The sequence below is a fragment of the Nansenia antarctica genome, assembly GCF_963989245.1.
Source record: "Nansenia antarctica genome assembly, chromosome: 11".
Classification (NCBI taxonomy): Eukaryota; Metazoa; Chordata; class Actinopteri; order Argentiniformes; family Microstomatidae; genus Nansenia; species Nansenia antarctica.
In genome coordinates, this window is record NC_137681.1 from 20,436,863 (window position 1) to 20,464,060 (window position 27,198).

The window sequence follows — 27,198 nt, forward strand, 5'->3', positions numbered from 1 at the left end:
TGACCGGTCTCTTCCGGGTACTTCTGGTCTTCCGGTCACATGAGTACCGCTTATCCACTCAAGCTACCAGAATCCCGCCTACCAATCTAAATCCCGCCTACCAATCTAAATCCCGTCTACCAATCCAAATCCCGTCTACCAATCTAAATCCCGTCTACCAATCTAAATCCCGTCTACCAATCTAAATCCCGTCTACCAATCTAAATCCCGCCGGACACTTGTTGACACTGGGTTGAAAGTCTCAGGTTTGTAGTTTGTTCTCATTTCTCAAGACAAATTACACGATATGAAACTATGAAAATGTGCCTATTTTATGGCCATTTAACTCTTCAGGAACATGATTAGTAGATAAGAATAATAACTGATTAATTGACAAAGACAATTGTTTACATTTCCAAAGCAAGTGAAATTACAAATAAACCTAAATTAAATAACCAATACACATTTAACAGTAAACATTACACCCAAGAGTTTCAAAAGAATAGTAAACATTATAGTAAATAGTAAACGTTTTGGCATTTAAAATGTGATATTATTATTGCCGACAATATCTTCAAGTCACTATTGTATTTCTCCTCTACTTGGAGATACATGAGGAGGTTAATAAATTCCCATGGACGCAAACTCCTCCCCACGCAGCAGCCTTGTCCAATCAGCGCTGGGTGGGGGCGTGTCGCTGGACTGTTTACGTCCGTCGTGCAGAGACAGAAGTAGGTCACCGTCCTCACACACCTGTCTGATAGCACGCTGCACCTGTCAGTCTGACCTGGGAGCATTGGCATGGAGGATGAGTTACATAAGAATGACAAATAGTTCATAAGAAGACGTCTATACGGTAAGAGCATGCTTGTCACAACTCTCTCTGGATTACACTGGGATTGTGAGATACATACTTTTTATTTGATCTTTTGACGGACCTCAGGTGTGTGGAGTAGTCTTCACTGTCTGACTTCACAACATGACTGTTGATAAATAGGTGTTATTATTCTAAATCAGCCTGGGGAACAATAATGCAATCAGATACAAACTAAAGACTGTATCGAGTCCTATCACTGTATGATTGCTCCTCATTTCAATGCATCTCCACTGACTAATGTTATCCACAATTTAAGTGACTGTATACCTGTAAGAAGTTATATGAAATGACAAAAACACTGTCAAGTAGTCTACTTATATACTTACTGTACTATGTAATTGATATGTAGGAACTAACAGTGTATGTGTTGTGTTACATGTAACTAAAGTGCAATAGGTTCAATAAACCAGGCTATTTGGTTATGCATTGCGGACAATCCTGATTTGAGACAGAAACGTTTACTGCAACGCTCTTAGTGGAAGTATTGCAAAACGTTGTTATTGAATTTATTTCACTAAATCAGGGTTGGGGTTAGTTGAGTTTTGGAGAAGTGTTTCACGACACGCGATGACAATGGGCAACCTAACATCCCCGTTGGAAGAAGTCTAACCTAACGAGATAGCCAGGTCTCTGAGGTCCACCCAGAGGTCCTGATCTCCGGACCTGTGTCTGTGTGCCATCGCTGACGGCGGTGCTGCAGGTCAGGATGTGGGCTAAGCTCCATTATGAACGTGAGCGGCAGCAGCAGACGCGCTAATCTGACCGTGTGGCAGTGACCCGCTGGATCACACGTCACCCGCTGGATCACACGTCACCCGCTGGATCACACGTCACCGCCTCCTCTGTCTGTCGTGTGTTCACGGTGCCAGGTCGTGTCACAGGGTGCAGGGCAGGCTGTTCTCCATAGCAACCCACCATAGAAGGAATGTAGGCCATCAGTTCTTGTACTCGAGCACCTGATTATTATTATTTTTGAGACATAAAACATCAGAAACAAAGCTGAAGATTGAACATGTTTTCATGTCTGTTTGATTTCCTTGTCTTCTAGTCTCAGTCTTGTTTTGGCGGTTTTACCGTCAGTGTTTCATGTGGTGTGGAAACAAGAAGGTGTAATGTTCCATGCTGCATAGTCAGTGAATCAGGTGCTCTGGCCAGTCACACAGGAGAGGTGACCGTCAGTGTGTTGATAGAGAGAGACAGATATTTGGCTTTGTCCTGTTATGATTATTCTGTTATTTAGAGAGATTATTTTATGCTGATTGAGTGACATTGAGATTGACCCTGACCATGCAGGCTGAGCTGTTGTCATGTGCAAGGTCGAGATATTCAGGTCAAGACACAGATCCCGTCCTCAGGAGGGACCTTGCATGTGCTCTTGAGCAAGGCACTTAACCCCTAATTGCTCCAGGGGCGCCGACTATGGCTGACCATAGTCGCTGTGCCTAGAGCAATAATACCAAATTACAACAATCGACTGACAAGTTGGTTGCATGGCAAATAATAGCATTATAACATTCTAGATTGTGTGTGTGTGTGTGTGTGCCCTAGTGAGTATGTCAGTGTGTGTGTGTGTGTGTGTGTGTGTGTGTGTGTGTGTGTGTGTGTGTGTGCCCTAGTGAGTGTGTAGGTGTGTGCCAGAGTGAGTGTATCTGTGTGTGTGTGTGTGTGTGTGCCTGTGCCCTAGTGAGTATGTCAGTATGTGTGTGTCAGCAGTGGGAGGTGGTGGAGGTGCTCCAGTTAATAATGTTTATGACGGTCCTCCCCGGTCAGTGGGTCAGATGATATCATGGTTAGGAGGTGGGGTTTAAAGGTCACACCTGCTGCTTGTGTGTGTGTGTGTGTGTGTGTGTGTGTGTGTGTGGGGCGTGTGCACGTGTGTGGTGTGTGGTGTGTGTGTGTGTGTGTGTGTGTGTGTGTGTGTGTGTGTGTTCCAGAGTTTATCCTAACTGGGTCTCTGAGTGTGTGATATGTTGTGTTGGTGTTGTTTTCAGTGGAATAGTGATCCCTGTCCCAGAGGGGGGTTGGTTAGGCACAGTGGCTACAAGTTACTTACTTATTTTACTTTACTCTATTATTGTGATTTTGTATCTTGCTGCAATGCAAATGTTGAAGAACCTAAGCCAAAGATTTTTATTCTTGTGTACTTTGGATGTAATACATTAAGTTCTGATTCTGATTCTGAAGTTATAGGGAGAGAGAGACTTGTTAAAGAGAGAGAGATTAGTTAACAGAAAGAGAGACTATGGTAGTTAAAGAAAGAGACTAGTTCAGAGAGTGATTAGTAAAAGAGAGAGAGGTTAGTCACAGTAGGTCGTTAGTTAGAGAGAGACTAGTTAAAGAGAGAAAGGTTAGTTAGAGAGAGGCCAGTCACAGTATTAGTTAGAGTGAGACTAGTTAGAGAGAGAGGTTAGTCACAGTGGGTAGTTAGAGGGAAAGACCAGAGGCGTTAGTTAAAGAGAGAGAGGTTAGTCACAGCAGTTAGTCACAGCAGTTAAGTAGTCGACAATCTACCTATCTATCTTTCAGTCATCTGAATAGAAATGGGATATAAGAATGAATTATTTAATTCATAATAACTATGATTAAAAGAAGATATATTTAAATTGTAACTTAAATGTAGTGCATTGATCTCCAGAGATGTGGTAATTGCAGTCAGGCTGTAGGTCTGACAGACTGTCAATTGTCAGATGCTATAGCAACGTGTGTTTCCTGTTTCCTCTCCCAGAGCAGCCATGTTGAGGAGAGGCAACCGCGCTCGCCACTACGCCTGGACCGGGGAACACCGCGAGGCCGTCGTCATGGAGATGGTTCCGGAGTCAGAGAGCGAGGAGGGGAGCGAGGAGAGCACTCAGGTGAGACCAGAGGGAGGGAGGGTGGGTGTGAGGGAGGGAGGGAGGAATGTGGGAGGGAGTGTGGGAGAGAGGGAGGGAGGGAGCATGGGGGGAGGGAGCGAGGGTGGGAGAAAGAGAGAGAGAGAGAGAGAGAGAGAGAGAGAGAGAGAGAGAGAGAGAGAGAGAGAGAGAGAGAGAGAGAGAGCGAGAGAGAGAGAGAGGAGGAGAGAGGGGTGGAGAGAGAGAGAGATGGGGAGAGACAGAGAGAGAGAGAGGCAGAGATGAAGGGAGTGGGGAAGTGAGAGATAGAGAAAGAGAGTGTGTGTGAGAAAGAGAGACTTTTGACTTTTGAACAGTTAAGCATAAATAAAGCAAACACAGCAAATAAAATGCAACACAGTCAAGTTGTGGTAAGAAAAACAGTCTGACTCAGCATAACACCATGTGTTTACAACAAAAAAAGAGGAAAAAAAAGAGAGAAGAGGAAGGAGAGAGGAGATCAGAGAGGGGGAACAGGGTGAGAGGAGAGAGAAGGAGGGAGGAGGGCAGAGAGGGGGAACAGGGTGAGAGGAGAGGAAGGAGTAACAGGAGAAGCCGTGGCCATTGAGGATTTCACTTCCAGTACTTTTCCATGGGGGGATCCAACATTCTCAAAATGGCCGTGTAGGGGTTCACAGTGGTATTTTTGGCGTGGTTCTATTTTTACCTGCTGGCACCGGGTGTGAGCTCTCCAATCGGAGGTGTCGACAGTTTGTTGGGGACGAGGTTGACCCAGAGAGGCTTCACATTGCCCATCCGTCAGCTTGTGGAACAACCATACAACAGTCATCAGAACCTTCCATAAGAACAAGAGACATCGGCAAGCACAGTTCTGGAGAAAGGAAGAAACCTGATTTTGTATTTTGAACCGATCAAGTCAGCGTTGGCGTGCCTTTATCCAAGCTCTGCTCGTACAACCAGCTAAGGAGGGTTTAAGCTACACCCACTCCTCCTGGATCTCCTCCCCCCAGCATTGAGGCCCTTACCTGGCTATGCTCTCAGAGGCTAAGCCCTGGACCATGGAAGTCTCTCCATCCTCCTCCAGCCTAGTGTCTCCCCTGTGTGTTACCCAGATCAGCGAGGTGGAGTCTGAGGTGGACCACCTGGCCATCCTCCCGGCCGTGGTGGACTCTGACGCCGTCCCAGACACGGTGCCCGTGACGGGGGAGTCCTTCTGCCTCTGCGACCCCCAGGAGGAGCCCAGCCCCGGGGCTCTGCTGCAGGGCCTCCAGCCGCTCAGCCACTGCCTCTGTGGAGAGGAGGACCAGGGTGAGTGTGTGTGTGTGTGTGTGTGGTAACCCTAACTCTAACCCAATGGTTAGTGTTTATATAGAGCATGCGTCCTGTATGTGTAGAATGTCTCCCATGAAATGTTTTGTCAAGGTATATATGGATGTACTGCATACCTGCTGTTTACACTGTAAGGTGTGGTGGCAGGTTTTGACACGGTGCAAGATACGGTTTTAGATAACTAGGTATAGATAAGACTAGTTGTAGCTATGGTAACACTGCTTCTGTGTGTTTGACAAGGTGTGAGTCATGATCAGTGTGTGTGTGTGTGTGTGTGTGTGTGTGCGTGTTATGCTAAGCTGTGTGTGTAGGTGTTGGTGGTGTTTGTATGTAGCATGTATAGTATAAGTGCTGTAGCCTGTATACTATACAGAAGTCTATCTCTGCTAACAGTGATTCCCCGTCCAGGGGTTCAACTGTGGGACATGATCAGTGTGTGTAGTACAGGGGAGGCTCAGACGCCCGTTAACTCCGCCTCTCTCTCTCCCTGGCAGGATTCGACTGGGCGTGGGACGAGGGGGGCCGGTCGCCGGGGGCGGTCCTGAGCTGTGACGACAGGAAGGTGAGCTTCCACGCCGAGTACAGCTGCGGCACGGCCGCCGTGCGCGGCACCAAGGCGCTGGCGGAGGGGCAGCACTTCTGGGAGATCAAGATGACCTCGCCCGTCTACGGCACCGACATGGTAGGCATGGCAGCGCTGACAGGAGTTGATTCCCACCGCGTCGTCACGGCGATGTTATGAATATTGAAGGTGATGTCACTGATTGTGAGGTGTGTGTGTGTGTGTGTGTGTGTGTGGTGTTCCCTGTGTAGATGGTGGGTATCGGAACAGCGGAGGTAAACCTGGAGAAATACAGACACAGTTTCTGCAGTATGCTGGGCTCAGACGAGGACAGCTGGGGGCTTTCCTACACAGGTGTGTGTGTGTGTGTGTGTGTGTGTGTGTGTGTGTGTGTAACCTCTGTGTGTGTGTGTGTGTGTGTGTGTGTGTAACCTCCGTGTGTGTGTGTGTGTGTTACAGAGGACTAGAGACCCTCCTTTCTGTTCCTCAGCTCATGTGTGAGCGTGTCCCTCCCCAGGTCAGCTGCAGCATAAGGGGTCCAAGGTGGCCTTCTCCTCCAGGTTCAGCCAGGGCTCCATCATCGGGCTGCACCTGGACACCTGGCACGGCACCCTCACCTTCTACAAGAACCGCCGCCGCATAGGTGAGGATACCTTACAGCTAGTGGGAGCCAGAGGTACATGTCGTCCTCATGTAGGCTGTGTCTCAGTCAGGGAGGATACTGTCATTTTAAGGCGGTGTTTGAAGGGATGGAGTTACAATCTGCATTTGTAGGCATGGCCCATTCAGAAGGTACCTGTGCCTTCATTAAAACCAGTCTAAAGGGGTCTGTGCCTTCATTAAGACCAGTCTAAAGGTGTCTGTGCCTTCATTAAGACCAGTCTAAAGGTGTCTGTGCCTTCATTAAGACCAGTCTAAAGGTGTCTGTGCCTTCATTAAGACCAGTCTAAAGGTGTCTGTGCCTTCATTAAGACCAGTCTAAAGGTGTCTGTGCCTTCATTAAGACCAGTCTAAAGGTGTCTGTGCCTTCATTAAGACCAGTCTAAAGGTGTCTGTGCCTTCATTAAGACCAGTCTAAAGGTGTCTGTGCCTTCATTAGGCCCAGTTTGAAGGTGTCTGTGCCTTCATTAAGACCAGGCTAAAGGTGTCTGTGCCTTCATTAAGACCAGTCTAAAGGTGTCTGTGCCTTCATTAGGCCCAGTTTGAAGGTGTCTGTGCCTTCATTAAGACCAGTCTAAAGGTGTCTGTGCCTTCATTAAGACCAGTCTAAAGGTGTCTGTGCCTTCATTAGGCCCAGTTTGAAGGTGTCTGTGCCTTCATTAAGACCAGGCTAAAGGTGTCTGTGCCTTCATTAAGACCAGTCTAAAGGTGTCTGTGCCTTCATTAAGACCAGTCTGAAGGTGTCTGTGCCTTCATTAAGACCAGTCTAAAGGTGTCTGTGCCTTCATTAAGACCAGTCTAAAGGTGTCTGTGCCGTCATTAAGACCAGTCTGAAGGTGTCTGTGTTTAACTGCTCCAGTTTGGTATTCTTCTGATAGACAGACAAGCAACCCACGATTCTTGTACTGATGTTATTTATTTTGTGTGCACACCGTACACACACAAACATCGTGAAAAACTGTGAAGTGAAACAAACACCAATTACACATTGAAACCAGTCAGCACGGCATTCCGACCTCACATACATGTGAGAAATTACTTTAAATCAAAATGCACAGTAAAACAGTGACAAACAAAACAACAACATACCGTGTGCGCCTTCTACTCAGAACCTCTGGTGCAGCTAGAATAGTTAAACACCGTCTTACACATCAAACTTCTCTTCATGAGTGCCGGAAGACGCCTACACGAGTTATATATATACATCCCGTCTCATCGCGAGACCACGGTACGTGAACAGCGAGGTGACGTCAACACGTACACGTTTAGATAAACAAAATAAACACATAATTGTACAACAATAACATATACATTTCAATATGTACAATACATTACAATAAGAATATTTTTACAGTAAGAAAATAAGAACATCTTTACTATGACAGTTACACTGTGCCTTCATTAAGACCAGTTTAAAGGTACCTTGGCAGGCATCCTTTGGTAGGTAGGATGGGAGCATGCCTATGTTCCCCGGGTCCTATGTTCCCCGGGTCCTATGTTCCCCTGTTCCGCACTTCCGAAAAAGGGTTCTATGTTCCCCGCTTCCGAAAAAGGGTTCTATGTTCCCCGCTTCCGAAAAAGGGTCCTATGTTCCCCGCCTGCCGTTGTGTCAAGCGACCTCATGTGTCGTTATGTGGTACTGCATGAGAGTTTGACTTTTTTTTTTTTTTTTTTTTTTTTTTTGGGGGGGGGGGTCTTAAGATGACTTGGAAATAATGAAGAACACAATGAATGTCATAGTATTGTCTCAGCATTTTATATAACTCCCTAGATAGATCATTTTCGAGATGGAATTGAAAATCTTATATTCCTAAAAGAACACCAGTGATATATATATATATATATATACACATTATTAAATATTTTTTCTATATTTTTGTCAAACGAAATCAAATAAATACAGTAGAGATATCAATCCAAAATATAGGCTTTTATTGCAACCAACAACAACAACAAAAAAACTATGTTTGTGCAAACATGGTGTTTGTTTCCAAGACCAAGCATCAAAATGCCAACCTATGGGACAATACTGTACATCCCATTGGCAGGACGTCACGTAACAGCGCAGTGTGTCTCTAGGTTACAGTGTCACATATCCCATAATATAATCCCTAAGTAACTAGCCAGTTTTCGTAGCACAGTGAGTGACGTCTTCGAAATCGAAAACACAGGCTATAGTGAGACGCGCGTCAAAAAAGGCTCACAGGCGGAAACTACATCCCGAACGATAGTTCCTCCCTAGGAAATATTAGTTCCCACTTCACACGAGATAGATAGATTAGATCGTTTGACTGTGTGATAGATAGATAATTTGATATTTTGAAAGTGTGATCGATCGATAGATAGTTTGATTGTGTGATAGATAACTTGATATTTTGAAAGTGTGATAGATAAATCGATATATCAATAAAGAAAAGAGTGTAAAAAGAAACAACTTGCATTGCTGTCATGCTAGCGTAGTGGTTAAGGCTGCGGACTGGAGTTCCAAAGGTTGCGAGTTCGAGACTTGACTAAGTCATTCATTTTTTTTTTTTTTTACATTTAACCGAAGATTTCATGCAAAGGTTTCAAACACCATTGTAATCGTGTCAGTTCTTGTAAATTAGCCTGCACCATAATTTTATAGCCTACAATACTTTTTTAGATGAGATTTTAGATTAGATTCAGACAACGAAATGCAGTAAAAAGTGCGCCTGAAGAGGGATTCGAACCACTGATATAAAATGACGATTAAATCCTATGGCAGCAGTCAATACCACTAGGCCATTGTAGCGATATGACGGTTTGTAGCCTGCTGCGGATATCACCACAGTCAGTGGCGGCTGGCCGATAGAGGGCGCTGGGGCGCCGCCCCCACCTTCACTTCCTGGTTGCGATTTGTAAACGTTTTTTTTTAAATAAACATTGTTTATTCACAAAATGCGGCTGATATTCTGTCGGCGCCTATCAGCATTCATTAAAAATCCTCCAATACAATAAACATTTTTATCTGTGTGTGTGTGTGTGTGTGTGTGTGTGTGTGTGTGTGTAAAACTCACTGTTAAAATACATAGGGAGAGAACGCGGGGCGCCGTGTCAATGCAAGTCTATGGCAGGACGAATACTTTTGGCTTACACGTGAGCTGTAGCAGCGCTCCAATTGGCTGTCTCTATTTCTTGGACGGGACGCACATTTGTGCGCCCTGGCCAAGAAATCTCCGGTTGTATTGCAGACAATGCATTATGCTGAGGACTCCCGACTTCCGGTTTTCCGGACTTCGGGCTTCCGGAGTATTTTAAATGAAGATTCGTAATGTCTGTCTCTGATGTTCATGGTCAATTAAATCAGCCTATTTTGTGCAACTAATAATGTTCCCGCTAATGGGTTAACCAAGCAGCCTTGCACCTAACGTGCAAGCACCTATCTTCGAATTATTCATAGCAATATGCGCGGGGCAAGGCGGAGGTACGGGTAAACACGGCTCATGTTCTGTCATCAAAGGTAAGAGTTGGTTTTCTTTAACTCAGCTAATGCATTGTTGTGTTTCTGACATGGTCTGGTTGTGTTTCTGACATGGTCTGGTTGTGTTTCTGACATGGTCTGGTTGTGTTTCTGACATGGTCTGGTTGTGATACATCATTGAATGTGTTGACCTGCTGTGATGTGTTGACCACCATCACTCTCCCTCATCATCCATCATGTGTCTATGAAATAGATAGTTACTGTACTACTGACTGCAGCATTCATCTCTGCTCATTGATGTAGCCATGTCACACAGACACATAGTACACATATTCATCTGCTACCTTTATTAACCTGAGTGTAGCTGTGAGGCCTGTACTAGCCTTGTTGACTAGACTTCCTCCTTGTCTGACACTGGGTATTGGACCGTACTGACGTCCATAGACCGGTCACTCTTCCACCTCAGTGTCTGTAGTTGACAGGGTAACTTCTCCATGGCCCACACGGTCATTTTAAGGGTGAAAGTTGAAATTATACAGTGGTTGTAATGCCAGTGCGTGTTTTATGCGCGTGCACGCGAAAAAATTCGTGCACGCGAATAAAAATTCGCGCGCGCTGCGCGCGCGAAAGAGGACCCCCCCGCCACACTGCTGTGCCCCACCCAAAATTTTGGGCACCAGCCGCCACTGACCACAGTAGTAATATTCATTTATTAAAATATGAACATATAACAATAACTGGGGCTAGTATGACCTACGCATTTAATCGGTCAGCAATTTCTTGCCAAACCATTCCCCTCGCCTTGTTAATTGCGGCAGTATTGCACTATTTTACATCTTATTTTTCCGTCTTCATAAAAATCAATAATTCGGAATGCTGCGCAAATGTAGTACCCCTGCAGAGTGGAGTATCTTCATTTCGACAGATCGACACTTCAGGGCTTTTTATGTCTGCGTGCACGCGCCCATATCGAAGATTTGTAAGCCTGTCTTCTGTGAACACTGATGACACAAGGCTGATCCTCGTTCGAGGAATCACCTGAGGCTTGATTTCCAATCTCGAGTTCCCTGAGCGCCGCTATACTGATCCACCTTTAGTGGAATGACCCGCTGATTAGTCACTTTTACAACGAGGTATGACTTGTAAGGATCATGCATTTGTGAAATGAGCAACACAGCTAAACGTGTGGGTAGCGGCCCAACATTTGCAATTGTATGCATGGATTAAAGAAATATTTTTTCTATATTTTGGTCAAACGGAATCAAATAAATACAGTAGAGATATCAATCCAAAATAGAGGCTTTTATTGCAACCAACAACAACAACAAAAAAACTATGTTTGTGCAAACATGGTGTTTGTTTCCAAGACCAAGCATCAAAATGCCAACCTGAGACAATACTGTACATCCCATTGGCAGGACGTCACGTAACAGCGCAGTGTGTCTCTAGGTTACAGTGTCACATATCCCATAATATAATCCCTAAGTAACTAGCCAGTTTCCGTAGCACATAGAGTGTGACACATCCTCTTTCACACATCAAATCCTCGGGGGATCCTGGCATACAGAGATGTAGTCTCTTTCACTCTAGTGTTTTAGTAGTCAGGCACAGCAACAAACAGCAACAAACATAATAACAATAGCAATATTTAGGCCAATAACAATAACAATAACATAATAATAACAATAACAATAATAATAATAATAATAACAATAACACAATTAGGCCAATAACAATAATAATAACAACAACATAGGCCAAAGTGCTATCAAAATAAATGTGGAAATCTAGCCCATACGGACGCTACGGCTGACAGCCCTCCAGTACGAAGCCAGATCTCTGAGGCCCTGCATGTACTGTCCTTTCAGCCTCAGTAGACGGGCCTCCAACTCCCTCCACTTCCGTCTCCTTGTTGGGGGAGCGTGGCCTCTGTCTGCCATCCCCAGCTTACCCTCTGCAAGCGTTTGCTGATCCTTCAGGTGCCGAAGGAATTTCCAAAGTGAAGGATGGCGCACTTGGACAGCATCGTTCAGAGTACGATGATAAGCTAGAACAAAAATACAGAATTATAACTTATTAGCCTATTAATGGCCTATTAATGTGCAAACTGGTTCTACATCTGCAGGCTGATCTACTAACGGTGTGCAGTGAGGATTGTTGATCTTTCCAATGTAGAAGATAGCGGGCCTTATTTGAAGTATAGCCGAAAACAAGTATATCTCAACTTCCCCTGTGTGTGAACTTCAATTAGTATTCGTTATTTGGGATCTTAGTAAATCAGGCCCTAAATGTTATTAGTTTGGCATGAACATTTTGACATTGAACATTTTCCCCTCTGTGTCTCCTCCTTTCACAATTTTAAATCCTTTCTTAATCCTTTCTCAATCACGGTGCCCGCCCATGATTGGACTGATGTTACGCAACAGAGACACACTAAATATCAGAGTGCAACATTGTCCCCTGAAACGGACGGAGCGATATAAAAAATCATTTATCCCGGCTGCACTAAGACTGTTCAATGGCAACTAAAGTAGCAGTCGGGGTCAAGGCTCCTGAATCTGTATTTATTATTTATTTTAATCACCATCATCACTTTTTTAGTATTTTAATATAAATAACTATAGCCATCCTTTTAATCCACTTTTATATCAGATCTCACTGTTTTTTATATACTGTACATGGCTGGCCCAGTGTTGTTGTCTGTCCTTTATGTTGTGTTGTGTTGTTATGTGTGGTTTTTAGTGGAGTGGCGCGGCAAAATGAATTTCCCCACGGGGATAAATAAAGTATTTATCTATCTATCTATCTATCTATTATATCAATGTGTTTCTATGCAGTATCAATAGCATCTAATTTAGATTTTTTATTTTAGTTGTTTATCTAAAGAAAATAATATTTTAAAATAATGAATTATCTAAAACAATACATTAAAAACAATCTAAATGATATGCTACATTTAGCATATCATGCTACAATGATATGTACATTTCAAGCCTGCAAACTGCGACACTTTAAATGAATGTGCAATAACACTATGTGCAATATGACAACCCTAGGGTACATAAGGTTGCCGAGAATAGGAAATGTTAGAATAGGTATAGCATAGCATAGAGTACAGCACAGTGTTTTATTTGTACAGTATAGTATAGTGGATAGTGTACATAGCCTTTATTTATGTAAACCAGTACTATATCAATGACAATAAAGACCATTCATTGATTCATTCATTCATATTATCAATAGCATACCCCTTTTATAATTAGCATACTGAATTTCATTCTCAGATTTGATATAAAGACTATCAGAGTTGGGTCATTTGTGAAGACATTAATGTGTGAATAGAGCAGATTAATGTCTGAATAGAGCAGATTAATGTATGAATAGAGCAGATTAATGTATGAATAGAGCAGATTAATGTCTGAATAGAGCAGATTAATGTCTGAATAGAGCAGATTAATGTATGAATAGAGCAGATTAATGTGTGAATAGAGCAGATTAATGTGTGAATAGAGCAGATTGATGTCTGAATAGAGCAGATTAATGTCTGAATAGAGCAGATTAATGTCTGAATAGAGCAGATTAATGTCTGAATAGAGCAGATTAATGTATGAATAGAGCAGATTAATGTCTGAATAGAGCAGATTAATGTATGAATAGAGCAGATTAATGTTTGTCCATCAACGTCGAATTCTGACGTCTGCCGTGTGAGACCAGGCTGATTAGAGTTAGTAGATTTGTGACAGCCCCCCAGTGTGTCTGAATTGGAGTCCTAGTATACTGTACTTCCAAATGGTTTAGCATGGGGGGTCAGGTTCAGTACTAGATTTGGGCCGAGGTCCAATAGTGTCCTACCTACAAAAGGTTTTGTACATATAATCATTTTGTTCATATAATAATGTTGTACACATAGTAATCCACAGTATGATTATGTATTTGTGTATGTTGTTTAAAAAAAAAAACAATAAAAAAAAACTAACAGTATAATTATGTATTTGTGTATGTTGTTTAAAAAAAAAAAAAAAAAAAAAAAAAAAACATGCAGTACTACATAACGACACCTGGGGTCGCTTGACACAACGGCAGGCGGGGAATATACGGAAGCGGGGAACATAGAACCCTTTTTCGGAAGCGGGGAACATAGAACCCTTTTTCGGAAGTTTTCGGAAGAGGGGAACATAGAACCCTTTTTTTTTTTTTTGCTAAGAAACAGGGGAACATAGGACCCGGGGAACATAGGACCCGGGGAACATAGGGATGACCCCGGTAGGATACCCCATAATGCGAAATGCTAACGTTCTAAAAAAAAAAAAACGGCAGAGAACAATGAATATGAGGAGTTCTTCCACTACAATTCCTGAAATAAATAGACACTACTTTTTGAAAATACACCCTCCAAATGTATTTTGTTTCCTTGTTGCTAGCAAGCTACTCAGTTAGTAGCATAGCATTGCCTACAAAGTTTGTGTTCGTAACTGCTAATCGCTAGTTCGCTAGCTAGCTACGCACTGTATTGTAGCCTAGCAACAAGAATCAAGTGTTGCGAGAACACGTGTGATACCTTAGAGTCTCTCAAATCAGTCTAATCATAGGCCGCGTTCGTAAATTAGCTCTGAGAGCGCCGGAGTGTCCACGTGAATGCCTCTTGTCCAATCAAATCACTTGGTCTGAATCACTGACACACTGGAACTGTGCACTCTGGCGAATTTACAAACGCAGGCTTAATCAAATTCTTTTTCAGTTATTTTCAGACAATAACAATACCTTTGAGATGTAGAGGCAGCAGCCTTTGGGTTGAGAAATAAACTAAACAAAAAAAAACATTTAAAAGTAATTCTTCCTTCTTCTAGCATTGTGATCGCCAATGGCCCCTGGTCCTAGCATATATTCATTTTTCTTATGATGACTGATGGATAGATGATTCACTTACTTAGACAAATGTATTTGCTGTAAAGCCGCTTTGGATAAAGGTGTCTGCTAAATGCCAAAAATGTCAAATGTAAATGAGACACAGCCATAGTGTTTTTCTCTACGAACTCATGAAGTGCTGCAGTGGCATTTGCATTTGCTCTAGATCTATCCTTGACCCTGTGTGTTTCTCTCTCCCCACCCCCAGGTGTGGCTGCCTCCAGGTTGCAGAATAAGAAGTTGTTTCCCATGGTGTGTTCCACGGCGGCCAAGAGCAGCATGAAGGTGATCCGTGCCTGCTACACGCCCACCTCCCTGCAGTACCTGTGCTGTACCCGCCTGCGCCGGCACCTCCCCGCCTGCCCAGACCCCCTCACCGCCCTGCCCCTGCCCCCCGGCCTCCGCAGCCTGCTCCACACTCAGCTGGGCTGGGTCTTCAGCCTCAACAACCAGGCCTCCGAAGGCCTGGAGCAGCCTGGGGACTTTCCTACAGAGCCTAGCCCAGCCCCGAGCCTCTGTGCCCCTGTGAGCCCCAGCCCCAGCCCCAGCCCCTGTCCCTGTTCTAGCCTGCTGTCCAACCTGAGTGCCTGCTCCTCCTCCCCCTGCTCCTGCCCCCCCACCCCACCAGGCAGGTCCTGCCCCTGCCCGCCCACCCTGCAAGACAGCTCCTGCCCCCCCACCACGCCAGACAGTGACTCTGACGGCAGCTCCTCTGACTCAGAAGATTACCAGAGGAAGAGGTGTCGCTGGACATGAACCCCCCTAGCCCCCCCCCCCCCCCCCCCCACTCTTAGATTCAGTTGCCACTTTCTGCATCTTTTCTACTGTTGCCATGACAGCACTGGAACATCGCTAAGAGGATCAGAGCTGAGGTCCTCAGTGTCTCGCTGTTTGACCTTGGGTGACACCCCAGCTATGGGCTGCAGAGAATTAGAACAATGTGCATTATTCATCGCATTCATACCGGCCCTAGGTCAAATAGTATTACAATTCTTTCAAATACTTTGAGCGTTTGTTGAGTCTTTTGGGACTGTTCCCATTGGTTCAATTGCACCAGGCTAACGCAAGCAAGCACAGATAAGTATTTTCAACGATCTGGAGTCAGGATCACCCCGGAGACTGTAGCCGGGTTGCCAGATCAGCTACTTGGTGACATAATAACAGCAGCTCTGGAGCTAGATCAGCATGAGTGGACCTGGCAACCACAGATGTAAACACATGTTGCTATGGTGATACTTATGGGGCGGCGAAGGAGCTTTTTTTTTATTAAGGTTTTGTAAATGTGTTTTTTTACCGTGCAATAGGACGTAACACAGGCACGTCGTATGGCCTCGTATGGCACTGGAGGAGATCTGTCAGTTTGGGTTTCTAACTTTGCAGTTATTCACTAATTAATGACTGTTGTATAATATTAATGACTATTATATAATCACTAATTCATGACTATTGTATAATCTCATTCATGCTTTACATATTGTACAATCAATTGATTTTTCATGCTGTGTGTGTACAGTATTTCTTCCTTAAGCAATGATCTTAAAATGTAATAAAGTTCATAAAGGATTACAGTTTCATGACATCTCATACATTCCCCAATAGAAAGGTCGAAGATTAATTGTAAAACTTTGATTTAAATTCTCAACAAACATTGAATCATATATTACAGACATTAAATCATTTATTAATTTCTATGTACAACTTATATTCTATTATCATTGACTGATAACAAGGTCAGGTAGATGAAATGTAAACTACTGCAGGTTCTGTTCACCAGGACCACAGCTTCAGCTTGTGTGCACGTTCAGGTCCCCTCATGTAAACAAGCAACCAAGTGCTTTTGAAAGGAGAGGTTGCAGGGTCACTTTAGTCCAGATTAGTCCCGGTCTATATCTGTTAGTCCACTATAGTCCAAGAATGTCTGTGCTACTCCAGAATAGTCTACATCAAGTCATAAATAGTCTTCTTCAAATCGTCAGTCCGGAATGGTCTAGATCAACCCAGAATGTTCTAGATTACTCCAGAATGGTCTAGGTTAGTCCAGAACCAGTTCGGGGTTTTGTGCGGTGAGGCAGCGATAGACGCGGGCTGAGATCTCTGGTCCGATCCGTCTCTCCTTCCCTCCGCTGGTCACCTGGAGCCCAGCCAGCAGCCCCCTCCTCTCCTCCTCTGACTCCATCCTCCCGTACGCCTGGGGGGGCAGAGGACAGGACACATGAAGGGACAGGACAGGAGAGGACGGGACGGGAGGGACAGGAGAGGACAGGACAGGAGAGGAGGGTACAGGGGAGGACAGGACAGGACAGGGACACATGGTGTAAGGGTAGCACGACAAGGGAGGCTGGTGGAGGTAGAAATCAGAGGCCTGGCTCATTGTAATGCACGGAACGAAATGAGGAATGGTATCAAACACTATACAACGCCGCATTACAATGAGGCCGTCCTCCCATGTCTACCTCGGCCAGCTTACCCTCCCCACCCAGGGGTACCTGCAGCAGCATCTGTGGTGAGGGGAAGGCGGTGGTGATGGCTGTGGCCACAGCAGGGCTGACTCTGTTGAGCTGCTGGACCTGCCGGCTCCACACCTGGCCCAGGCCCGCCCCGTCACGCTCCACACGCACGCCGCTGGCCCACGACCCCGACACACAGAACGGCAGATCCCCCTGCTCTGTCAGCTGTCTGGAGGGAGGGAAGGAGACACAAACACACGCGCACACACACACATACACACACAAATGAGTTTATTGAGAAGCTTCTCATTGACTAATGATATGAAGTACAGTAAAGTAGAGTAGGGTACAGTAGAGTACAGTAGGGTCGAGCAGGGTAGAGTACAGTAGAGTAGAGTACAGTAGAGTAGGGTCCTACTTGTAAGGTCGTTTGGACAGGGACTTGGTGACGGAACACACATGGTCGCTGACTTCCTGCCAACCATCCAGAAACACCACAGACACACTCCTGTACAGCTGCAGGTACACCAACACCTGGACACACACACACACACACACACACACACACACACACTCCTGTAGAGCTGCAGGTAGACAAACACCTGGAGAGAGGCAGAGAGAGAGAGAGAGGCAGAGAGAGAGAGAGAGAGAGAAGCAGAGAGAGGCAGAGAGAGAGAGGCAGAGAGAGAGAAGCAGAGAGAGAGAGAGAGAGAGAAGCAGAGAGAGGCAGAGAGAGAGAGGCAGAGAGAGAGAAGCAGAGAGAGAGAGGCAGAGAGAGAGGCAGAGAGACAGACACCACAGACCTAGCAGAGCTGAACCACAGGGGAGCTGAACTCTTACCTCCTCAATGTCCACATCTGTCATTCCCAACTGAGATCTTATTGTCCAAGCCCCAGTCCTGGTGACACACACACACACACACACGAAAACAAACTGTAAAGCCTACAGTAGGCCTTTAATGACTGATATCAGGAGCCACTCCACGACAGACAGATATCTCTCACATACACACTCACACTCACACTCTCTCACACTCTCACACACACACACACACACACACACACACACACACACACACACACACATACACACACACACACACACTGACACACTGACCATGTGTTTGAGTGGGACCCCATCACCAGGACAGAGACCACCGTCTTGCCGTTGCGGTTCAGACACTCAGAAAGATGCTTCAGGAACGACACCCGCCCTGACTCTTCATCATCATCATCACCCTGCAGAGTCTGGGAAAACACCACATGAATGTTCACACACCTGAGTGTAGTAGTAGTGGGTGAGAGAGGGAGAGAGAGAGGGGGGTGGGGGGTCTGACCTGTTTGACTGACAGTGCCATGTCCATGAAGTCAGAGAGGCTCAACACCACCACCACCTGGTCCTCCTCCAGCGGTCCATAGCTATCTTCTCCCTGACAACACATCACAATGTCAGGTTACAATGAGCCCGTCCTCCAATTTCTACCTCCACCAGCCTCCCCTGGAGGCCACACTACCAACCTGAGGGAGGTCTCTGGTCCAGGTGATGCCGCGGGGGACCTGCTGGGTCTCAATAGTCAACCTCCAGTCCAACGCAGACAGGCTCCCCAGCAACACGTCTGAGCCCTCATCCTGGATCAGAGCTGGGGAGGGGGGGGGAGAGAGAGAGAGAGAGAGAGAGAGAGAGAGAGAGAAAGATGGAGAGGAGAGAGACATCGTGATCATCACACATGTCCACATCCACACCAGTAACCACCTGAACCCTGGTCTCCTCCTAATCCCCCCCCACATCCACACCAGTAACCGCCTGAACCCTGGCCCCCCCCACATCCACACCAGTAATCACCTGAACCCTGGTCCCCCCCCCCCACATCCACACCAGTAATCACCTGAACCCTGGTCCCCCACCCCCCCCCCCACATCCACACCAGTAATCACCTGAACCCTGGTCCCCCCCCCCCCCACATCCACACCAGTAACCACCTGAACCCTGGTCCCCCCCCCCATCCACACCAGTACTCACCTGGGTCGACACACACAGTGAGACTCTTCAGACAGTTCTCGGGTCGGAGGCTCTTCAGCCGCTCCGCCGCTTCTCTCCTCCGCTGCTGCTCTTGCCGTTTCTCCTCCTTCTCTCTGGCCCTTTTTTTTTGATTGATTGATTGATTGAGAATGTTTATTTTGGTCCCCTATGCAATTCACAATACAGATATATATTTTTAAAAATGTACACAGTCACAATTCATAACACTAGGACCAAAAAGGTGTAGGCTGAAGCCGTGGCTTATTGCGCCTACCCTTGTTACATGTATGCATGTCCCCCCATGAATGCATAATCAAAACATTGATACTTTTATAAACAAATTTTCACTTACGCATGTCAACAAAAAGTTCAAAAAATACCAAACAAAAACGATATTTAAACCTCTGTTTTATACTTGTTAATCATCTTATTTTAAAATAATTTTTAAAATCCTTTTAGTGTACTACACATTTTCATTTCCTTTTCAAAAGTATTCCATAAATTAACTCCTTTAACTGTTATACATCTTTGTTTTGCATTTGTTCTAATCTTTGTTTTCATAAACATACATATTCCTCTGAGTTCGTAATTACTCTGTCTAACTTGAAATAGTCTCTGGATACAGTCTGGAAGCATCTTATTTTCCTTATGTACCTCTCCCTCCGCAGTGTCTCTCTGGCCTCTCTCCGCTCCTCTGCTCTCCGTCTGTCCGCCTCCACCTCCTCTCTGCTACGGCGTTTTCTCCCCGGACTGGGGGTCCTGGACCCAGCGCGTCCCGGAGGCACCAGGGGGTCTTCACTCCTCGACTCGATTCGGGTCGCTGAACTATTTATTTCGGGCTCACAGTCTTTGTCATCATCGCTATTTTCCTGTTTGGTGATTTCTATCTTGACGGCAGCTGTTTCGGTGATGAGACTGCGTTTGATCGAGGGTTTGGTATTGGAGATCTCGGTATCACTTTCTCCCTCCTCAGATTCTGATATCTCCCATGTCTGGGCTCTTTTCAGGACAGACATCTTTCAACCCCTTTCACAACGCAAAGCCAGCGGACTGAAACGACAGACACTTCTTTAGCCGCATTTGAACTTGCCTTTCAAACTGACAACACCGCTCCATGTGGGACTTCACTTCTGGCAACAAGAATCACCATCAACGGAGTGCTATCGGGGACATACTTCAAAGCGCGCTCCGTATTTCGCTCTCCTCATTATAAATCTCATGGGTTATATTATATTGTATTTTCAGTGTTAACCCAAGCTGAACCACCTGTGACTAAGCCGTAGATTTATTTACATTTAATATATGCCATTTAGCTGACGCCTTTATCCAAAGCTACTTACATTGCAGTGAGTGCTACTGCATACATCTTTCAGTAGGCTATAGTCCCAGCGGGAATCAAACCCACAACTTATGCTCTCATGCTCTACCAACTGAGCCACAGAGGATGCAAGTATAAATGTAATTCTAGTCAAAGATGGAGCTAATAGTGGAGCGGATAAAATCAATATTTGGGAGGAATTGTGCAAATGATGATACAAGCATGAATGACATTTGTTGTGTTTGTTCTCCAGGGATTTCAGATCAAATCTACGGGAGCATGCCTATGTTCCCCGGGTCCTATGTTCCCCGGGTCCTATGTTCCCCGGGTTCTATGTTCCCCGCTTCCCCGCTTCCGAAAAATTGTTCTATGTTCCCCGTTTTTTTTTTTTTTTGTTGTTGTTATTATTTAAAAAACAACATACACAAATACATAATCATACAGTTTTTTTTTTTTTTTTTTTTAAACAACATACACAAATACATACACAAATACATAATCATATGTATCAATGTCAATATCAATATCAATGTCCTGAGGTTGATACACTAATGTATGCTGACGACACTGTACTATTTTGTACATGGTCAGACCAAGACGGAGGTAGCTGCTGTACTTACCAAATCTATGGCTCAGGTGACTACATGGTTGAACCACTGTCGTCTCCAACTTAATGTTTCCAAGACGGTCAGCATGTTTTTTACCAAAACAAACCGTTCTGCTGAAGAAGCATAATGTCATTATCTCAGGGGAACAACTACAAGTTGTGAACGAGTTCAAATATCTTGGGGTGCTGTTAGATTCCAACCTCACTTTTAAGGCACATATCAAAAAGGTCTGTAAAATTGTCAAGTTCAATCTGTCCAACTTCCGCTTTTTAAGGGACTACATGTCAACAGAGGCAGCTACCATGTATGTCCACGCCATGATCTTCACACACATCAACTACTGCATAACAAGCTGGTCACAAGCAAATCCCACAACCTGCCTGGTCAGTTAGAGGGGCACGTGAATGGAACCTGATTCTAGGGCACCTTAAAGAATTAGGCACCTTTAAATCATTTAGAAAGCACCTAAAACAGTGGATGATCAACACACACACACCTGCCAACATTGAAATGTCCTGTCCTATACCTGTATGTCATGTGTACCGCCTGTCTGTGTACTGCCTAACATGTCTTACCTGTACAGTCTGTGTGCTTGTTTTTAGTCTGCTTACCGTGCGTATATCTTGCTTGCTTTTAGTCTGCTTACCGAATATGTACCCTCCCTTTAACCGCCTATGATTAATGTATGCTCTTTTAACCCTCTGCTTATATGTACCCTCCTTTTAACCGCCTATGATTAATGTATGCTCTTTTAACCCCCTATGTTATGCCCTTAAGCTAAATGCTTGTCCTGTCTACTTTTTTGTGCCTAGGACTACCTATATTTTATCTTTTAAATGTACTTTTTTCCTCCAGGGAGCCGTATACAACATCATGGCATAGGGACTGCGGATGAAAACTAGCTTTCGGGCTAACTCTGGCGTATTTACAATTTATTTTTGTTTTATTAATATGCACTGTCCCTTGAATAAATAAATGAATCTGAATCTGAAATCTGAAATTTAAAAAACAACATACACAAATACATAATCATATGTATCAATATACATAATATATATTATGTAATAATCAATGTCATGGTATTGTCTCAGCATTTTATATAACTCCCTAGATAGATCATTTTCGAGATGGAATTGAAAATCTTATATTCCTAAAAGAACACCAGCGCAGGGGTGCACCTGTTATGTGCGCCTGTCGGGGCTTCTCTCAGGATTATTCCAATTTGAATTGCACTTGCATTAATTAGTTAGGCCACATTTAGGGTTAGGGTTAGGGTTAGGGTTAGGGTTAAGGTTAGGGTTAGGGTAAGGGTTAAGGTTAGGGTTAGGGTTAGGGTTAAGGTTAGGGTTAGGGTTAGGGTAACCATAGGGTTTCCAATTCAAAATGGAATAATCCCGAGAGAAGCCCCGACAGGCGCACATAACAGGCGCACCCCTGCCCTATCAGAACGAGCTACCCCAATGTCACGTCGGAATTCGACGTTTGGATGCAAATGTCACATCGGAATTCGACGTTTGGATGCAATCTCAAGTCAGAATTCGACGTTTGTCCATAAACGTCGAATTCTGACGTCTGCCGTGTGAGACCAGGCTGATTAGAGTTAGTAGATTTGTGACAGCCCCCCAGTGTGTCTGAATTGGAGTCCTAGTATACTGTACTTCCAAATGGTTTAGCATGGGGGGTCAGCTTCAGTACTAGATTTGGGCCGAGGTCCAATAGTGTCCTACCTACAAAAGGTTTTGTACATATAATCATTTTGTTCCTATGTATAATAGTTCCTGCAATTTCCTGTAAATGTCTATCAATTAGTAATCCACAGTATGATTATGTATTTGCGTATGTTGTTTTCAAAAAAAAAAAAAAAAAAAAAAAAATATGATTATGTATTTGTGTATGTTGTTTTTTAAATAATAAAAAAAAAAAAAAAAAAAAAACTCACGCAAGCGGGGAACATAGAACCCTTTTTCGGAAGCGGGGAACATAGAACCCTTTTTTTTTTTTTTCCTAAGAAATCGGGGAACATAGGACCCGGGGAACATAGGACCCGGGGAACATAGGGATGACCCCAAATCGACTCGATTGGCCACTTGAAAAATCCAATATGGCGGCCATTTTGCTTTTTTCATAGAAATGTGTGTATTTGGTTGATTTGAATGATATTGGTGTACATTCCTATGTTTTCAAGCCTGTTGGATTTGATTTTGCAGATTATATGTAGCGCCCGACCGATTTATGGAGACTGGTGTGAACAACGGAGGCTAGAGAGTCCACAGTCCCAGTTCTGGAGTCTGGTGCTGGACATGGAGCTCACCATTTTCTTATCTTTTTTAAAGTAATTTTTTCTGAGTGGGGCAGTCCCACTCATATTTTTCATTTGTATTGACAGTTACAGTGAAGATTTAGACAGGAAGGATGGGTGAGAGAGAGAGGAGGGATGACATGCAGTATATGTCCCCAGCCGGAATCGAACCGGGGACCCTGCGGTTACATGGTCAGCGCTTAACCCGCTACGCCACCTAAGCGCCCCATAGCTCACCATTTTCACCCTGATCCGCTCATTCAGTGAAGGAGACTTCAACCTGTATTGTGAAGCACTCTCAGAACTGGTTCCATACTTCTTTGCCAACAACAATGTCAATTATGCACGATGGATCCCAGTTCACCTCCGAGACATGATGTCCCTCGAGCAACAACATCCAGAAGTGGCCAGGGAGTTTCACATGGGCAACTTTGTTGTTCACAAGTCTAGAAGAGAATTCTCTGGCCTGGCGATTGACCAAGCCCATGAGCAACACAATGCAGTCATCAAAGGTGATGGAGGAGCCATTGGATTGACAGAAGACCCGGTAGCACTTCGTAGATGGATGGTAGCTGGACCCGAAGTGAGTCGTCTAGTAGCTGGATACGAGGCTGCATCAGGTGTAAAAAATGCAAATAATAGCAGCAGACATCATGAGCAGAAACTGAGTGGCCAGAGATCTGTCTTTGAGAAGGTGAAAGCGCTCTCTGTAGTATTGCAGGAGATGGGCAACCCATTCCAAGAAGAGTCAGCTGACCTACTAGCGCTAGACACGAAGAACATTGCAGACCCAGCTCTTGCCGAAATGATTGGTACACATTCACAGCGGGGCAAAGAGCAGTTCCAGTCATTCATGAAGGGGCTATAGAACAAAGATTAATGTTCATTCTATCATCCAATCAAGAAGAACACAGTTTCTTTCTTTAAGGTCTTAAAGCCATCTGGTGGCAAGAATTCTTGGCATGAGAACCAAGTCAAGTCTGAAATCTGAAGCAAGGCAGAAAAGGGGGCAAGGAATGAGAAAAAGAGTGACAGGAACCAGTAAGACCCCACATAACTGGAAAAGCTTCCTTCGATATGACAGCAACAAGACTGAGCTGTTTCACTTCCTTGCAGAGAAGATGTATGAAGCACAGACGACAAGCACAGTCATTGTCACAAAAGGAGAAGATGCCATTAGCAACACAAGGAGGTCCCTGGATGCTGTGGCTCTATGCTGTCATGAAGAAGCTGACACACAAACATTTGTACATGCCAGGGATGCAACAACAGATGGTAGCAAGCCCCTCATCATCAAGGCTAATGACACTGACGTCCTCGTAATAGCAATATCTGTACTGCCATCCTTATAGGACCTTGATCTTGAGAACATGTGGATTGTCTTTGGCCAAGGAGCCAATGTACAATGGATTCCAGTGGATGCAGCCACTGGTGTGGACGAAGCAAAATGGATCTCCTTGCCCGCAAGCAGAGGTCGTACAACTCAATTCCCCCAACACAGGCAGCCCTCAGAGAGCCAAGCGTGCTGCTTATCAGGCTGGGATCATCTGGGGCCAGGCTACCATCTCCATGCCAGACACCAGCAGTCCTGCTGACTGGGAGTGGACACAGGAAGGAGAGACATGGCAGATATGTTGGTCAACATTACCCCCAATTGCAGCCAGCTGTCAGGAACTGACCAAGTGTTACTGTAAGAAAGGTTGCAACCGGAGATGCAAGTGCTTTAACTCAGGGCTCCCATGAACATCACTCTGCAGCTGCATATGTGACCAGTAGCAGCTAGAGGAGCACAACTTTGAACACTCAGCCAGGCTTTCAGCAGTTTAAACTTACAATCAAATCAATACAGTTATATTGGTGTTCTTTTTTGTTACTTTTCCAATAAAGTTATATTGGCAATCTTTTTTTGTTGTTTTTGATGTATTTATTTATCTAACTATCTCTTAAAACATTAATATCGGCCAACTACACACATTTATATGAAAAAAACAACTTCGGGAGGCCAATTTAGTGGCCATCTTGAAAAATGGCCGCCAAATTGGATTTTCCAGTGGCCAATATGGCAGATTTGATCAATAAGCCCTTGAGAACGACTAATGAATGAATGAATGAATGAATGAATGAATGAATGAATGGTCTTTATTGTCATTGCTACAGTACAGGTACCAAACAACGAAATTTAGGAGGGGTGGCTCCCCTGGTGTTAGGAAAGAAAAAAAAAAAACTTAAAAAAAAATCACAAGAAGGGAAGGAGCTGGTTTACATAAATAAAGGCTATGTACACTATCCACTATACTATACTGTACAGATAGACGACTAGGGTTGTCATATTGCACAGTAGTGTTATTGCACATTTATTTAAAGTGTCGCAGTTTGCAGGCTTGAAATGTACATATTTGTGCCTCAGCACTACACCTGATTTTTTCAGTCCAGCAGCTGCCATCAATCCGTACAGACTGTCCAGGGCCCAGAACCTAGGTCTTTGCTGTGTTCAGGGCCTGGACGGCCCTGTGGTAGAAGCTGTTCTTCAGTCTGTTTGTCCTTGCGGCCAAGGTCCTGAACCGCCTTTTCGAGGGCAGCCTGGTAAAGTGTTCGTACCCAGGGTGGGTCGGGTCCCTGGAGATCTTGGAGGCCTTCCTGAGACAGCGTGTGTTGTACAGCTCTTCCAGAGAGGGGAGGGGGGCGCCGGTGATCTTCTGTGCTGTTCTCACGACTCTCTGTAGCGCATTTCTCTCCGCGGTTGTGCAGCTGGAGAACCAGTTGCAGATGCCGTAGGTGAGGATGCTCTCCACTGCGCCGCGGTAGAAGGTCACCAGTATCTCCTGCTTGCTGTGTTCCTTCCTGAGGACTCTCAGGATGTATAGCCGCTGTTGTGCCTTCTTGATGGTGGCTTTTGTGTTGTCCTTCCAGGTCAGGTCATCCCGCATGTGCATCCCCAGGAATCGGAGGGTTGAGACTCTCTCCACGCTCTCTCCGTCGATGAGCAGGGGCTGGATCTCGGACTTTTTCCTCCTGAAGTCTACGATGATTTCCTGGGTCTTTGACTTGTTCAGCAGCAGGTTGTTAACCTTGCACAGCTTGCTCAGTTGCTCTACCTCATCCCTGACTAAGCCAAATTTCATGCTTGTATCATAATTTGCACGATTTTTCTGTTATCCACTATAAGATAAACTATATACTTCACAAGGCGCCAGCCAAAACAATGTAGGCCTGTCCACACGATAGGACGATCATTGACTTAGAGTAACTTAATTGGCCCAGCAGATGGCGGCAAGGACGCACTGCAACACCGTCACCTGCTGTTCATGATCAGCCAGCTGACACAGGTAGAGCAGGTAACACAAGTCCTCCTGGTCAAGTCCACACACACACACACACACACACACACACACAGGATGCAGCTTTGTGTGGTCAACACACATAGGCACTGTGGTGGGGAAGTCACGACAGAGACTGTACCACCTCAGACGCCTGAAGACATTCAGAGCGTCCCGCCAGATTCTCCGGAGTTTCTACTAATGCACAATCGAGAGCATCCTGACGGGGAACATCACTGCTTGGTACGGGAACAGCACCATGCAGGACCGCAAGGCCCTTCAGAGAGTGGTACGGGCAGCCGAACGCACCACAGGGGGACCACTCCCTCGCCTTCAGGACATCTTCACCAGGCGGTGCAAGACCAAGGCCAAGAGAATCCTGAAGGACCCAAGCCACCCTGATAATGGACTGTTCTCTCTGCTGCGGTCAGGGAAAAGGTACCGCTCTCACATGGCGAACACGGAGAGACTCAAGAACAGCTTCTTCCCCCAGGCCATCCGTGACCTGAATGACACCACCTAGGCCACAGCCAGGCAACTGCCCCTGCCCCCAGCAGGATGCCCCCCCCCTCCCCCCCGCAATATGGACTAACTACAGCACCTTA

At 45.1% G+C, this 27,198-nt stretch overlaps 2 protein-coding genes across 2 annotated transcripts; one reads left to right on the forward strand and one right to left on the reverse strand.

Moving 5' to 3' along the window:
* Positions 1 to 740: 740 nt before the first annotated feature.
* On the forward strand, positions 741 to 15,341 carry spsb3b (splA/ryanodine receptor domain and SOCS box containing 3b; the record flags this gene model as incomplete). The annotated part of the gene is made up of 7 exons (XM_080542464.1): positions 741 to 835; positions 3,582 to 3,708; positions 4,800 to 4,995; positions 5,511 to 5,698; positions 5,830 to 5,932; positions 6,096 to 6,221; positions 14,794 to 15,341. Exons 2-7 carry the CDS (start codon positions 3,589 to 3,591, stop codon positions 15,339 to 15,341), a joined length of 1,281 nt encoding a protein of 426 aa, XP_080398590.1. The 5' UTR covers positions 741 to 835; positions 3,582 to 3,588.
* A 1,276-nt stretch (positions 15,342 to 16,617) lies between these two features.
* On the reverse strand, positions 16,618 to 20,067 carry eme2 (essential meiotic structure-specific endonuclease subunit 2; the record flags this gene model as incomplete). Its single annotated transcript, XM_080542465.1, has 9 exons — positions 16,618 to 16,773; positions 17,072 to 17,261; positions 17,451 to 17,566; positions 17,873 to 17,930; positions 18,149 to 18,279; positions 18,369 to 18,461; positions 18,550 to 18,671; positions 19,052 to 19,170; positions 19,706 to 20,067. The coding sequence occupies 9 exons, from the start codon at positions 20,065 to 20,067 to the stop codon at positions 16,618 to 16,620; spliced, it is 1,347 nt and encodes a 448-aa protein (XP_080398591.1).
* Between the last annotated feature and the right edge of the window lie 7,131 nt (positions 20,068 to 27,198).